Here is a 15,501-nt window from a genome sequence, read left to right on the forward strand (position 1 = left end):
CATACCAGTCAAATCGACCTCCCCAGATAAGGAATGTGCAAATAGCCACCACGTATCTTACATTTGCGGGGACTATGAAGCGGGGGATATCAGAGCAGGTGAGCCCAAGTCAAGTATGTAGTCTCTTGTCAGCATATCCAGCCCCAGTCAATCAGATAGATCGCCCCCTCATCTTTAAATTTCCTGCCTTGCTGCATAAAGTCGATATGTCAATCACGTATCATGCTTTGGACCCGGTAGGCAAGAAATAAGGTTATTGGAACTTTTCGCATGTCCTAGCTTGAAGCACTTGAAAATTTTTGGATGTTGTATTTTGCAGGCCTCTCTCTTAGAGAATCTGCAGTATGAGCACTCTCCTACGTGTGGGGAAACCCAAGAGATAATCATGTGATAATCGTGGATGGTGTCAGCATTCGCATTCCAGAGAACCTTTACGGTGCCCTCATGACGGCAAGACCTACCGAGGGTCTGCTCGCGATATGGTTAGACTACCTTTGCATTAGTCAACATGACGAAAAAAAAACCCTGGCAAGCAGCGCTTATGCGGTCAATCCATTATTAAGCAGAAAGAGTGCTCGTCTGGCTTGGACCTGCTGTCAACGCATACCAGGCTTATAGCCGGATACTGATTGAAGAAGCTATCGGAAACATATCAGTGGGCTGAGGAGTGGCTGATTGAAATACTACGGTTATCATATCAAGTAAACTGCCACTATGCAACATTTGTTGAGCGCCTCAAGACAGTGACTAGAAAATCCGTCGGAGGGGCAATAACCATTCATAAGAAATTATTCAGAATCGATAACGCTCGCTTCTACGAGGCTGCATTTCTTCTTCAACGCGGGTTAAATGGAATTAAAGACAGAAGAATCAGACGGGATGCTCAGAAGTTTCTGAACGACCGAGGCCATAAGCAACAGACTCAACAAATGAGTATAAGATCCCTCAATCTGATAAAAGATATCAATGGAAGGAGCCTTAGAAGGTTGCCATTCATCATAGGAAAGGATATTTGGGGGTCAGTAGTGTTGAGATAATGGCAGGCGATTGTGTAGCCATTATCAAGGGGGCTCAGGTGCCGTATGTATTGCGTCCGCTGTTAGCTGGATCGTATCGGCTTATTGGTGAAGCGTATATTGATGGGGTGATGGACGGTGAGCTTGCGGCAGAGTCAAACTTCACTCCATTGACGTTAGAATAGCGATATAGTCCACCTATCATAACTGACTACATCAAATGCCGCGCTTGCTTCTGAAAATGAGCTCTTAGCAACTTAGTCTGAGCTATTACTAAGCAGTCGCGAGATTCCACACCATGACCGAGATTGGAAGTTTAGATACACCAGGGAAGAGCTCACTCAGTCAGCACATCAGCCAGTAGGGGTATCAAATAAAATGGGTCACAGTACAAACCCAAAAGACAAATAAGATCTATTTCGCCGTTCATTTCAACTGCAAGGATATTTATTGGGCCCCCAGACGGATAAAATTGCGCTTGGTAGACATAACACAATGTCCCGTGGGTGTCTTTGGGTTTACTATTTCATACTTCACAGGCTGGGTGAAAATGAGGCTTTTTGGTAACAAACGCATTTAGCCAATCAGGCGAACGATTCTAGTGGACTGGTGCGAGCGATACCAACTTGAAGGCCGGAACTGGCACGTACTTCTAACTTTGCCGTGAACACAATTTCTTAAACATATTAACAAGGTCTGACGAACCCATATAACATCGAGAAAAGACAACAGAAAAACTTGCCTTTCCGGACGTGGCATACAGGACAGGCAAGGGATATGCAGATATGTTAGGAACGTCTACATACGGAGGACAAGAACAAATAGCGGCGTCTGTCTCACAAGTTACTCGCAAACCGCGCTTGCTTCACTCTACTATCAGGTTGGGGCTAATGATGTGCCCAACTACTCGGTGTGCGAGTAGACGCAAGGAAAGGGTCAAAAACAAATCCGGACCGTTAATGATGATTGGGACTGTGGAAACCACTCAGCATAAGATGAAAAATTACCCTGGAAGGTAGCGAATGCTGTCAATTATTTCTCTATGATGCCGTCCCAACAATATGTATTTGTCACTTCCAAATAGAACTCAAAAAGAAGGGCATCGTTTATACCCAGCCTGCTTAACGCAAGACACTGGTTGCTAAAGATATTGAAACTCTTGGAAATAGATAGCGTGAATGAATATGCGATAAATGATCCACGTCGCCCCATTTTCGGAACCGTTAATCCGTATATTATCAATACTTAGTTTCACCGCTGTTTTCGAAACGCTTATGGATAGAAATACCACCACGGACAGACAGCGGACAGCGTAGAGGTCCCAGCCATGACGGCCGATCAACTATGCCTTACGCGAGAACAGCAAGGCCCAGCTCAGAGAGCCAAAGTAGACAATCAATGCGTGCCATCCCCCGACCTTAAGCGTTAGCGATAGAGTAGCCCGAATCACATACCCATTGAGTAGTGTCAACGAACACCGACACGATTCTTTGGCTGGGCAGAATATGAGCCGTTAAGACAGTGACTTCCAGGCCATGGCATCGGTACTTCAGATTCGTCAAGAAAGCTTCGTCCCAGCGCCAATGATGCTGGGCATCGTCCAGATATAGCGCCGAGTGGGCAAACTCTGCAGCGTACCAATCACAGAACTCGGCCAATAGCTTCAACATGGTGAGGGCTAAGTTCAAGAAACCACCACCATATTGTAGTTGTGCCACTGCATCTTGGAATTTGCATGTAGATCTGCAGTATCTGGAAGCGGCGAAGGTCGAGTCTTCCCCCAATTAGAGCATACTCTCTCTCTTTTGTTCTTCGCTCCAGTAATCCGTGAGTCTGCTGTTTCGATACTCGAAACTGGTATGGTGAGAGTTGACTATCTCGTCGCAGATTGAGCACGTGTGAGGTCCCGTGTGAGTTCCCGTACCACTTTGGGTAGTTCAACCTTGAACATCGTGCGAGCAGTGCTGGAACACTGGGATGAGTCGCGGGTTAGCATGCCTCATGGGATCAAGTGAGAACTTTTCAGAAATCCTGTCAGAACAACGGAAATTACGATCTAATGGTTATGAACTTCGCACCGTTGTTTGTTTCAAGCTCAAAAATTCCATATTAGATGGATAGATCACCAAATTGGAAACGATTAACCGAGTTCGCGAATCGCTTTATTCTGGTCCGCCCGCCTAACAGTCTGTCCCGCTGCTGGCTATGGCGAACAAAGACCGGGGATTCGAAAATATTATCTCGTGAAATCAACATCTAATGCTGCGAAATCATTGGGCTCATGCTTTGGTGGCACGGTGATTTTTGTACTGTTGTTGGGCGGAGTGAAATGTGTTGGCTAGGTCAGAGAGGTCTAGTAGCAGGTTGGTGAGTACCACTAAGGGAAATCAATGAAACCGTCGTGTTTATGGGTGTTGAAGAATAATATCTATAGGATAGTGAGTGTTACATACCGAAATAGGGTAAACCCAGTCACCTCGGAACTTTCTTCAATCCCGTGTTGTGGAGAGGTTCAGCGCAACCAGGGGACAGAAGCAGATGATAAGTTCGACCGCGCCCGGCAAGAATACACTTGTTGTTCCAGAACAAAAGAAACGTGGGATCTTTTGCATCAGCGGCTTCGACAATTAAAGTTGTTCAGTTGAGACGAGTTACAAATTGAATTGAAACTACACTTGATCACATCCTGCTCATCGAAGCAGTGGAAGAAGGGTGCCATTCACAGGTCAAGGCTATAAGCAAAGGTCTAAACTCATAACACAACAGGACACGACACGGACCACCCGAGGGCAAAGTCGCCAATTGTTTGTCTTCTGATAGACTCGGTGTGCATGAAGCGGGATGGGCTTGGCCCAAGCGGAAGGTGGACAATCAGAAGTGGCGTTGAACCCACAATCAATTGTTTCGCGACCTCACAAGATCATCATGGAATCTGAGGCTCAAATAAGCATATCTCTTCAAGTTCGAACCAAACAGAACACAGCTTAGCTAGCGATGGCATTCCTAGATTGCCGAGATAAGGGTTCCTGGCACGGGTATGCACATCATTTCTGCGCTTGCGGAAAAGGGGAGCTTCTTCAGCCCTACCTTGGAGCTACCCTTGCTCATGCTCAGAAAATCGTACGATTCTGACATCAAGCGCAACGGCTGCACAGAGGATCGAACTATGTATGCTTGGGTCCCCGGCTGGAACCTGTCAGACCCTTAAAACCAGATGGCCTGTCGACTTTGTGTTAGTATGGAATACATTGCCTTTTGCATACATATCATCCAGAAGTGCGTCGCCAGGCTCAATAGAGTTGCCTGTGGTACGGTTGATTGACCACTCAATAGACTACAGTACGGAACGTCAGGAACGTCAGGAACGTCACGTCACGTCGAGATGCTTTGCGGCAGCCCCACATTGGCAGCAAATACGACTTCGGGCTTGTACATACACATGAAGTGATGCCGTCCGTGTCAGGGAGAGCGAAGAGCGCACAGGTGCCGGACTTGGTTGTGCGGGTCTCAACGGTGATAACGGACGTCCAAGATTCAAGCGATACATTTCGGGCAAGCCCGTTGCACCGTTCGGTACAGCAGGTATCGCGCTATTGAGCCGCCCAAACGAAGTCTTTCCACCTCTGTTTCGATGCGTGGATGTCACGGGAAACAACATGCTTAATACTGTAATGAAACACAGTGAGGTTCTTCGGTTAATTCGCACGAACAACTCGCAGCACAGTCAGCAGCCGACAGTCAAGCAAGCGTGAGTATTGCGATGAAGGATTTCGTGACCCGAAACACCCGATAAGCCGAATGTGACATGCTATACGCAGCAAGATTTCGGTAAGAGGATCAGCCGAGCGGCAACTAGCCCGCTCGAGCGACAACGGAAGTTCCCCAAAAGGTGAATTCCACCATATTAGTATGTGGTCTGGCGATAGGGATTGAAAGCGTCTTCAACAACCACCTGATTCGAAGTAAAGTCAATTGGCAGCGTGTGCACGGTTGTGTACTTTAGTATAGCGTTTGCATCGGATTGGCGGACAAGATGTTGGGGACCTGCGACATTGAGGTGTGGAGCGACGAGAAAAGGAGCGAAAGCAAAGAATTTGGAAATCCATCCACGGGAAAGACGAAGATGCCCAGCAGCTACTGCGCGGGACCCGAAAGGCCCCGGACCTGGCACTGGACTATGCAGCTAACTTGGTGAGGTAAGCTCGACTTCTGCAGCCGGTTCCAAGTGGGCTAGCCTCAAGGCAAAGTGGGATGGACCCCCAACAACGCCAACAATTGAGAGCAAACAGGGGAGGTTTCTACATAGTATTCTGCTGCACACAACATTGAAAGCAATGCGCCGCGACAAACCATCTTGCCCAGAAAGAATATTTGAAGAAGAAAAAATTGCTGCTAACGATGCGGGTTACTCACATACATAATGTTGATATCTCGAAGAACAGGGTCCTCATGATATTGGATGCCCACGAACAGTCAGCTATGAAAATATTATGCAGTGGATTTACAGTAAGCTATGCACTCCTTTGGCTGCGGCCAGGGAGCTGAGCTGCTATTTTGTACTCTTCCCCAGACTAGACTATGCTATCTTGGGGATAGTGTCAATTTGTGTGTTGAGTTTTCGGGCTTCTACTAGAGTCTTATAGGACTCCCCTGTCAGCTTCTGACCTTGATTAAATCCTGCGTATGCAGAGATAATGCAAAGCTGACATACAGCAAGGCAAGTGTACTGTACCAGTCGTGTCACCGTACCATGTCGCAATTCAGATTCTATGAGATTCGATGCCCTATGAGGCCTTTTTGTTCTTGTTCGGCGTTGAAGATTCGGCGATGGATCATTCGGCAATGAGATCTCCAATAGGGCCCCAAGAAAAAAAGAGTGCTATGAAAAGCCGGCGCCACTAAAAAGCCGTGTGCGTTCTAACAATTATTTTTTGGGAGCTGTAGCGCGCATTGGTCAAGACCGAATGAATATCCGTAACCACAAATCAACACATTGACCACTTTCCCAGCGGAATGGGATGGATGGCATTGAGATTGGCAATGGATCTCGTTTGAATCTTCCCCAACACCCCGGGCCCTGTTACCATTGGCTCGCTGCAAACTTAGTGGTTGCACAGTTCATGGTGGTAAGGTAAGTAAGCTCTGATACCTAGGTCAGAATACCTTATCCCGCGATCCCAATCGCGGAATTTGTGTTGCATAAGCCCCGCCATAGCTCAGCTGCTACCTGTCTATCTATGGTAGAGTAAGTGAGTGAGGACGAGGATGAGGAAAGAGAGGTACACGTCCAGGAGAGATGGATACGTGCGAAGATGTTGTGTACGCAAAGTAAGTCTTGAGTACCGTAGGTCATCAATCATTGAGTTTGAATTGGGTGGATGCATGTCGCAGGTTGCCAGTCTCGCTAGTCTCCTTGACGTGGTGGCTCGGAGTATGGGATGGAATGGCATGGGATGGGGGACATGGATGTCGGATTATGGGCAAGAAAAGAGTAGGGGTAGTTTAACATGAACTAAAAGTATTCAACCACATTGGATCAGCCTTGTTGGTGCACCCCAGCCCCGATGAAGGAGCGATAGTCAAAGTAAAGTTCTTTTTATTTCAAGACCTCCCACGTCTTCGGTCTCCGTCTTGAGCCTTCCTTACTGCTCTTGCTGCCTCTATTGCCATTTTCTCCTACCCATCTTCTCTCCCTCCCTCATAGACTCGGGTTTTCTTGTGGAAGCGGTGGACGTACTTTGCATCTTGTCTGCTTTGTGTAAGTTTGTATACCTAATGCAAGGTCAGCCATCTGGCTGGCCAGCTCACCGTGGATCCTCTAGCATTCCCGTTCCCACTACCGTTCCCATCCCCCAATCTATGACCTGGAAGAAAGAGACCCCTCGCACGATCTGCCACTGGAATGGCATCTTCCAGAAGCTCGTCGCGTCGCATGCATCGCATTGCGAGGACGAAGGCGGGCGGGGGTGTTCGGACAGACAAGCCCGCATAATCGCAACCATCTCACTCTGCCAGCTCTTACATAGAGCTCCCCAACTTCGAATGCGCCGTCCTAGACCCGGATTTCGGACCCCGAACTTCCAGGTGGTCCCTTGTCCCACATCCAGGTTCAGGCGCTGGTTCAGGCTCTGGCTGCAATAGATCCTCAACAGAAACTCCCGAAAGGAGTCCGCCAAAAGCGGCCAATGAAAAGATCCGAATGACCGTAATAGGTTGCGGGCTCTTACTACCAATTCTCACGGGTCCCATCATTGATTACTCTAAAAACGTTTTCTCGAGGATTGGCGAACTCGGTCTCTTTCCCGGGTCATCCCACTACCACATTTACCTGATTTCTATCTTGTCAATTCACTTCCCTCCAAACACAACAGTGGATTCTGTTACATTAGTTCTCGTTCGGTTCTTCTTTCTTTTCCATATGCTGACAGCAGATTGAAACGGGTTGCAGATATTCCCCAGTTTGTTCCAGTTCCACGATTTGCTCTTTCCACATTAGGGAGCAACCGCCGAAATCTACGTCAGGTGGCATTCAATACAACACAACACAATACAATACGATACAACACAAGCGACAGGCACAAGGTACGCGCACGTGTGAAAAACCTCCCCCGATTCAGTTCTAATCTTCACGGCACTCCACTGCAATCTTTTTTATTCTATGTTATCTTTTCTACTTCTTAGACGGTCCAATTGGTTTTGGACTTGTAGATAACGGATTTCTCTCATGCCTTCTCTCATGCTTTCTCTCATGTTCGTTTTCATCCCAGATCTGGCAGCTTACTTACTCTTATTCGCAGTGCTGAATTGAGATTTCTCGCCTCTCAATTCCACCCTTCTGCCGTAAACCCCCGCCATTGCACGATTCGCGAGCTTACTGGGAGCTCGACTCGGGCAGTCTCTGTACATTAATGGTCGTTTAGATCTTCTTCTATTCCGCATAATCGATTCGATACCCTCCCCACTTTCGAATCCCGCCACGATATCTCCCCTTCCTCCGCCATCCGACACAATGGCGACAACCAACGGTTCCGGCCCTGCTGCCAATGGCAACGGCGCAGTCAACGGCAACAGAACCGTGCCCCAAGCCAATGGCAAGGCGTCCTACGCTGAGAAGCACCGGATCGCCGACCACTTCATTGGTGGCAACAAGATCCAGAATGCCGCCTCTTCCGAGGTGAAGGACTTTGTCGTCGCCCACGACGGTCACACAGTCATCACCAACGTAAGCAACGCCCCCGAGTGAAGCACCAGATACACAGACAGCTGACAGGAGACCAACACAGGTCCTGATTGCCAACAACGGTATCGCTGCCGTCAAGGAGATCCGATCGGTGCGAAAATGGGCATACGAGACCTTTGGCAACGAGAAGGCCATCAAGTTCACGGTCATGGCCACCCCCGAAGATTTGGCAGCCAATGCCGACTACATCAGAATGGCAGACCACTATGTCGAAGTACCTGGCGGCACGAATAACAACAACTACGCCAACGTAGAGCTGATTGTGGATATTGCCGAGCGGATGGACGTACACGCCGTCTGGGCAGGATGGGGCCACGCCTCGGAAAACCCAAAGCTTCCCGAGTCCCTCGCTGCTTCCCCAAAGAAGATTGTCTTCATCGGACCTCCCGGCTCCGCCATGCGTTCGCTTGGTGACAAGATCTCTTCCACAATCGTCGCACAACACGCAAAAGTGCCCTGTATTCCCTGGTCCGGAACTGGTGTCGACAAGGTAGAAGTTGACAGCAACGGCATCGTGACCGTCGAGGATGACGTCTACCTCAAGGGCTGCGTCAACTCTTGGGAGGAAGGTCTGGAAAAGGCCAAAGAGATCGGCTTTCCGATCATGATCAAGGCTTCGGAAGGCGGTGGCGGTAAGGGTATCCGTAAGGCCATGTCGGAAGACGGCTTCGAGCAGTTGTACAAGGCAGCTGCTAGCGAGATTCCTGGTTCCCCCATCTTCATCATGAAGCTTGCTGGAAACGCGAGACACTTGGAGGTGCAGCTGCTTGCTGATCAGTATGGCAACAACATCTCCCTCTTTGGCAGAGATTGCTCTGTTCAGCGAAGACACCAGAAGATCATCGAGGAGGCCCCAGTCACAATCGCAAAGCCTCCTACCTTCAAGGGGATGGAGCAGGCTGCTGTACGTCTGGGTAAGCTTGTCGGCTACGTTTCGGCCGGCACTGTCGAGTACCTGTACTCGCACGCCGATGACCAGTTCTACTTCCTCGAGTTGAACCCTCGTCTGCAAGTCGAGCATCCTACCACGGAAATGGTCAGCGGTGTCAACTTGCCCGTGGCTCAGCTTCAAATTGCCATGGGTATCCCTCTGCACAGAATCCGGGACATCCGTCTGCTGTACGGTGTTGATCCCAAGACGGCTACTGAGATCGACTTCGACTTTAGCACCCCACAGAGCGAGAAGACCCAACGCAGGCCCCTCCCCAAGGGTCACTGCACGGCTTGCCGTATCACCTCGGAGGATCCCGGTGAGGGTTTCAAGCCTTCCAACGGTGTTCTGAGGGATCTCAACTTCAGATCAAGCGCCAACGTTTGGGGTTACTTCTCTGTCAGTACAGCATCTAGTATCCACAGTTTCTCCGATTCCCAATTCGGTCACATTTTCGCCTACGGAGAGAACAGGGCTGCCTCGCGGAAACACATGGTTGTAGCATTGAAGGAGCTCAGCATTCGTGGTGACTTCAAGACCACCGTCGAGTACCTGATCAAGCTGCTCGAGACCGAGGCCTTCGAGGACAACACCATCACCACTGGCTGGCTTGACGAGCTCATTTCCACTAAGCTGACTGCCGAGCGTCCCGATCCTATGCTTGCCGTCATCTGTGGTGCCGTTACCAAGGCCCACGTTGCAAGCGAGGATTGCATCAACGAGTATAACTCGGGTCTGTTGAGAGGACAGGTGCCCTCAAAGGATATTCTCAAGACCGTATTTGGCATTGACTTCATTTATGAGGGCTCGCGTTACAAATTCACCGCTACCCGTGCCAGCTTCGACAGTTACCATCTCTTCATCAACGGCTCTCGATGCTCAATCGGTGTCCGTGCCTTGAGTGACGGTGGCCTGCTGGTTTTGGTTGATGGCCGCAGTCACAGTGTCTACTGGAAGGAGGAAGTTGGTGCAACCCGCGTCTCTGTGGACGGCAAGACCGCCTTGCTTGAGCAGGAGAACGACCCTACTCAACTCCGAACTCCCAGTCCTGGTAAGCTCGTCAAGTACAACGTGGAGAACGGCGAGCACGTCAAGGCTGGCCAAACCTACGCTGAAGTCGAGGTCATGAAGATGTTTATGCCTCTTGTCGCTCAAGAGGATGGTATTGTTCAGCTCATCAAGCAGCCTGGTATCACCATTGAGGCTGGCGACATCCTCGGTATACTGGCACTGGATGACCCGACCCGTGTCAAGCAGGCCACTCCTTTCCTTGGCCGCATGCCTGATCTTGGTCCGCCCCAGGTCATCGGAAACAAGCCTGCCCAGCGATTCAACACACTGTACAACACACTGACCAACATTCTCGATGGTTTCGATAACTCCGCTATCATGAAGGAGACTCTGGACGAGACGATCAAGGTCCTGCGCAACCCCGAGCTTCCCTTTAGCGAGTGGAACACCCAGCACTCTGCCCTGCACTCTCGTATGCCTGGCAAGCTGGATACTCTTCTCACCCAGGTCATCGAGAAGGCCAAGTCTCGAAATGCTGAGTTCCCCGCCAAGGCCCTTTCCAAGACACTTGCCCGGTTCCTGGATGAGAACGTGCCCGCCGGCGATGCCGAGCTTCTGAGAACTGGCTTGGCCCCTCTAACCGACGTCCTAGACAGCTACGCCGAAGGCCAAAAGTCGCGTGAACTCAAGGCTATTGCGTCCCTGCTTGACATCTACTACAACGTCGAACACCTTTTCTCTGGCCACCGGTCTCAAGATGAGGATGTTGTCCTGAAGCTCCGTGACGAAAACAAGGAGGACTTCATGAAGGTCATTCAGACTGTGCTTTCTCACAGCCGTGTTGGCTCCAAGAGTAACCTCATTGTGGCCATCCTCGACAAGTACCGACCCAACCAACCCAATGTTGGAAACATCAACAAGCACTTGCGGCCTTCGCTGCGTCACCTCACCGAGCTAGAGTCTCGCCAGACTGCAAAGGTCTCCGTCAAGGCCCGTGAGATCCTTATCCAGTGCTCTCTTCCTTCTATCGAGGAACGTACTGAGCAGATGGCGCATATTCTCAAGTCGTCGGTCATTGAGAACAAGTATGGCGAGTCAGGCTGGGAACACCGAGAGCCCAACCTCGAGGTCATTCGCGAGGTTGTTGACTCCAAGTACACTGTCTTTGATGTCCTCAGCAAGTTCTTTGCGAATGAAGATCCTTGGGTTTCCCTGGCTGCTTTGGAGGTCTATGTCCGCCGCGCTTACCGTGCATATACCCTCAAGGAAGTGCAGTACCAAGCCGATGAGGCCGATGCTCCTTCTTTCTTGACCTGGGACTTTGCTTTCAAGAAGGTCGGCCAACCTGAGCTTGGTGTAGCTGCAAATGGAGCCTATACTTCGGTGCCTCAAACCCCTACCCAAGAATACAGCTTCAAGCGCATCAGCTCTATCAGCGATATGTCCTACCTTGACAAGCACATCGCCGAGGAGCCTACTCGCAAGGGTGTCATTGCCTCGTGCAAATACATCGACGATGCTGAGGAGTACCTCCAGAAGGTGCTCGAGTCACTTCCCAAGAAGAAGACTACCGGCAAATCCATCCCGGATCTAAGCGGCAAGCGAAAGCCAATTCGTTCTGAGACCCTTGACGAGCTGTCCAACGTTGTGAACATTGCTGTCGCTGATGCTGAGTCCACCGATGATGCTGACATTCTCCCTCGTATTCGTTCCATTGTCGAGGCTAGCAAGGAAGAGCTTCTGGCTCGCCGCGTACGCCGCGTCACGTTCATCTGCGGCCACGATGACGGTTCCTACCCAGGTCATTACACTTTCCGAGGTCCTGACTACCAAGAAGATGACACCATTCGTCACAACGAACCTGCCCTTGCATACCAACTCGAGATGGGTCGTCTCTCGAAATTCAAGCTCTCCCCTGTCTTCACGGACAACAAGAACATCCACATTTACGAGGCCGTTGGCAAGGGTGTCGAGACTGACAAGCGATACTTCACTCGTGCCGTCATCCGACCTGGCCGTCTTCGTGATGAGATCCCTACCGCCGAGTACCTGATATCTGAGGCTGACCGTGTCATTAACGACATCTTTGACGCTCTCGAGATTATTGGCAACAACAACTCCGATCTCAACCACATGTTCATCAATTTCACCCCCGTCTTCCAGCTTCAGCCCGAGGAAGTCGAGCACTCGCTGCAGGGCTTCCTGGACCGATTTGGACCTCGTGGCTGGCGTCTACGTGTAGCCCAGGTCGAAATTCGTATCGTCTGCACTGACCCGGCAACTGGTATGCCATACCCTCTCCGTGTCATCATTACCAACACCTCCGGATACGTCATTCAGGTCGAGATCTATGCCGAGCGCAAGTCGGAGAAGGGTGAGATGGTCTTCCACTCCATTGGCGGTACAACCAAGATTGGTGCCATGCACTTGTTGCCCATCACTACTCCTTACCCCACCAAGAATGCTCTGCAGCCCAAGCGTTATAAGGCTCACTTGATGGGAACTCAGTACGTCTACGATTTCCCTGAGCTTTTTCGTCAGGCCATTCAGAACAGCTGGGCCAAGACTGTCAAGGCTCAGCCTGCCCTCGCCTCTCAACAGCCTGCTCAGGGTGAGTGCATTGACTACATGGAGTTGGTCCTTGATGACTCGGACAAGCTTGCTGAGGTAGCACGTGAGCCTGGCACAAACACTTGTGGTATGGTCGGTTGGATGATTAAGGCCCGCACTCCCGAGTACCCCCGTGGCCGTAAGTTCATCATCGTTGCCAACGACATTACCTACAAGATTGGTTCCTTCGGACCTAAGGAGGACCACTTCTTCAACAAGTGTACTGAGCTTGCCCGTGCTCTCGGTATTCCTCGCATCTACCTGTCAGCCAACTCTGGTGCCCGTCTCGGTATAGCTGAGGAGCTCATCCCTCACTTCAAGGTTGCATGGAACGACCCTGCTAAGCAGGAGGCCGGCTTCAAGTATCTGTACCTTGACGAGGAGGGCAAGAAGCGATTCGAGGACGGTCCCACCCGTTCCGTGATCACTGAGGAGATTACGGAGGAAGGTGAGAAGCGACACAAGCTTGCTGCCGTCATTGGTGCTGAGGATGGTCTTGGCGTTGAGTCTCTGCGTGGCTCCGGACTCATTGCCGGTGCTACCAGCCGGGCCTACAACGACATCTTTACTGTCACTCTCGTTACCTGCAGATCCATTGGTGAGTTATCTCGACGTGTAATTTCTTTTTTGGCAGATTTTCGCTAACAGTCTTTAGGTATTGGTGCTTACCTTGTCCGTCTCGGCCAGCGTGCCGTCCAAATTGAGGGTCAGCCTATCATTCTCACTGGTGCTGGAGCTCTCAACAACCTGCTGGGTCGTGAGGTCTACACTTCCAATTTGCAGCTTGGTGGTACCCAGATCATGTATCGAAATGGTGTATCGCACATGACTGCCAACGATGATTTCGCTGGTGTCTCCAAGATAGTCGATTGGTTGTCTTTCGTCCCTGCTCAGCGCAACCTGCCTGTTCCCATCACTCCTAGCGTTGACACCTGGGACCGTGAATGCATCTTCACACCCCCTGGCAAGGCTCCTTACGATGTCAGGTGGCTCATTGGCGGTAAGCAGGACGAGGAAGGCTTCCAGCCTGGTCTCTTTGACAAGGACTCTTTCATCGAGTCTCTTGGTGGCTGGGCTCGTACTGTTGTTGTCGGTCGTGCCCGTCTCGGAGGTATCCCCATGGGTGTTATCGCTGTCGAGACCCGAACCGTCGAGAACATCACCCCTGCTGACCCTGCCAATCCCGATTCCGTCGAGCAGGTCGCTCAAGAAGCAGGTGGCGTTTGGTACCCCAACTCTGCCTTCAAGACTGCTCAGGCCATCAACGACTTCAATCATGGTGAACAGCTGCCTCTCATGATCCTTGCCAACTGGAGAGGTTTCTCTGGTGGTCAGCGTGACATGTACAATGAGGTCCTGAAGTACGGTTCGTACATTGTTGATGCCCTCGTCAAGTACGAGCAGCCCATCTTCGTCTACATTCCACCTTTCGGTGAGCTTCGTGGTGGATCTTGGGTCGTCGTTGACCCCACTATCAACCCAACTGCCATGGAGATGTACGCCGATGTTGAGTCTCGTGCCGGTGTCCTTGAGCCTGAGGGCATCATCGGTATCAAGTACCGCAAGGAGAAGCAACTTGACACCATGGCACGCATGGATCCTACCTACGCAGCTCTACGCAAACAAGCTGCTGAGGCCAACCTCAGCAAGCAGGAGCTTGAGGAGGTCAAGGCTAAGATGGTCACCCGTGAGAAGCAACTCTTGCCCATCTACGCCCAGATCAGCATCCAGTTTGCTGACCTGCACGACCGTGCCGGCCGCATGAAGGCGAAGGGTGTCATTCGCCAGGAGATCGAGTGGAAGTCTGCTCGTCGCTTCTTCTACTGGCGTGTGCGCAGAAGACTCAACGAGGAGTACATCCTCAAGCGCATGGCTGCTGCCTCGGCTACCCTCAAGACCCAGCACGCGAGCGGATCCGCAGCGGCCACCCAGGAGCGCCACAGACACAAGGATATGCTCGCTGCCTGGACCGGTATTGCCGAGTTCGACCAAAGCGACAAGGAGGTTGCTACCTGGTACGAGAAGAACGCCGAAACTGTCACTACCAAGGTCAAGCAGCTCAAGAGCGAGGCCTCTGCCGGCGAGTTGGCTGACTTGTTCCGTGGCGACAAGCCTGCTGCCCTTAAGAGCCTGAAGGAGATTCTGCACACCATGCCGGTGGCAGAGCGCGAGGAGATCCTGAAGTACCTCAAGTAGAAAGGTTCAGTTGAAGAATGAGGGAGACGGAACAGGTACATTTTCAAGATGGACGGTTTATGATAAATTCATGTATAATGGCATTGGTCTGGCGATTGGCTGGTGCTTTTGGTTTAGGTGCATTGGTTGATTTGGTTTCTACGTATAGTGTGATGTGGATGAGGCGCAGCCGAGTATGAAATTACATGCCAAGTTCAAAATACTCCTTTGGTCTATGATAAGTAAATAAAAACATGTTGATTCATCATGGTGGTAACGATCGCAAAGATTATTAGTTTTGCTCGTGCGCATCAAGAGGCAGTGTCCAGCCTCCACGAGGTATCCCCACACCTCTCCAAGTCTTCCAAAATATCCGGATCCTATACTTGTGCAGCCACTGCTCGCTCACAAAGCACAGCGTGGCCTTTGGGTCCGTCCCCGGCCAGTCCCTAAACACGAAGGTCCGGAGCTCCGCGGTCCGCCAGGTCCAGAAGCCACGCGCGCGCCCGCAACGCCCG

At 50.9% G+C, this 15,501-nt stretch overlaps 2 protein-coding genes across 2 annotated transcripts; both read left to right on the forward strand.

The window, feature by feature from the left end:
• Positions 1-4,230: 4,230 nt before the first annotated feature.
• Positions 4,231-5,680, forward strand: BKA67DRAFT_536157 (uncharacterized protein; the record flags this gene model as incomplete). Its single annotated transcript, XM_046100118.1, has 7 exons — positions 4,231-4,292; positions 4,350-4,445; positions 4,480-4,764; positions 5,025-5,207; positions 5,513-5,522; positions 5,613-5,621; positions 5,660-5,680. 7 exons carry the CDS (start codon positions 4,231-4,233, stop codon positions 5,678-5,680), a joined length of 666 nt encoding a protein of 221 aa, XP_045959133.1.
• Positions 5,681-8,025: 2,345 nt separating this feature from the next.
• Positions 8,026-15,004, forward strand: BKA67DRAFT_659125 (acetyl-CoA carboxylase; the record flags this gene model as incomplete). Its single annotated transcript, XM_046107403.1, has 3 exons — positions 8,026-8,238; positions 8,300-13,406; positions 13,464-15,004. 3 exons carry the CDS (start codon positions 8,026-8,028, stop codon positions 15,002-15,004), a joined length of 6,861 nt encoding a protein of 2,286 aa, XP_045959134.1.
• Positions 15,005-15,501: the final 497 nt, after the last annotated feature.

This window comes from Truncatella angustata (assembly GCF_020726525.1).
Source record: "Truncatella angustata strain MPI-SDFR-AT-0073 chromosome Unknown BKA67scaffold_4, whole genome shotgun sequence".
NCBI lineage: Eukaryota > Fungi > Ascomycota > Sordariomycetes > Amphisphaeriales > Sporocadaceae > Truncatella > Truncatella angustata.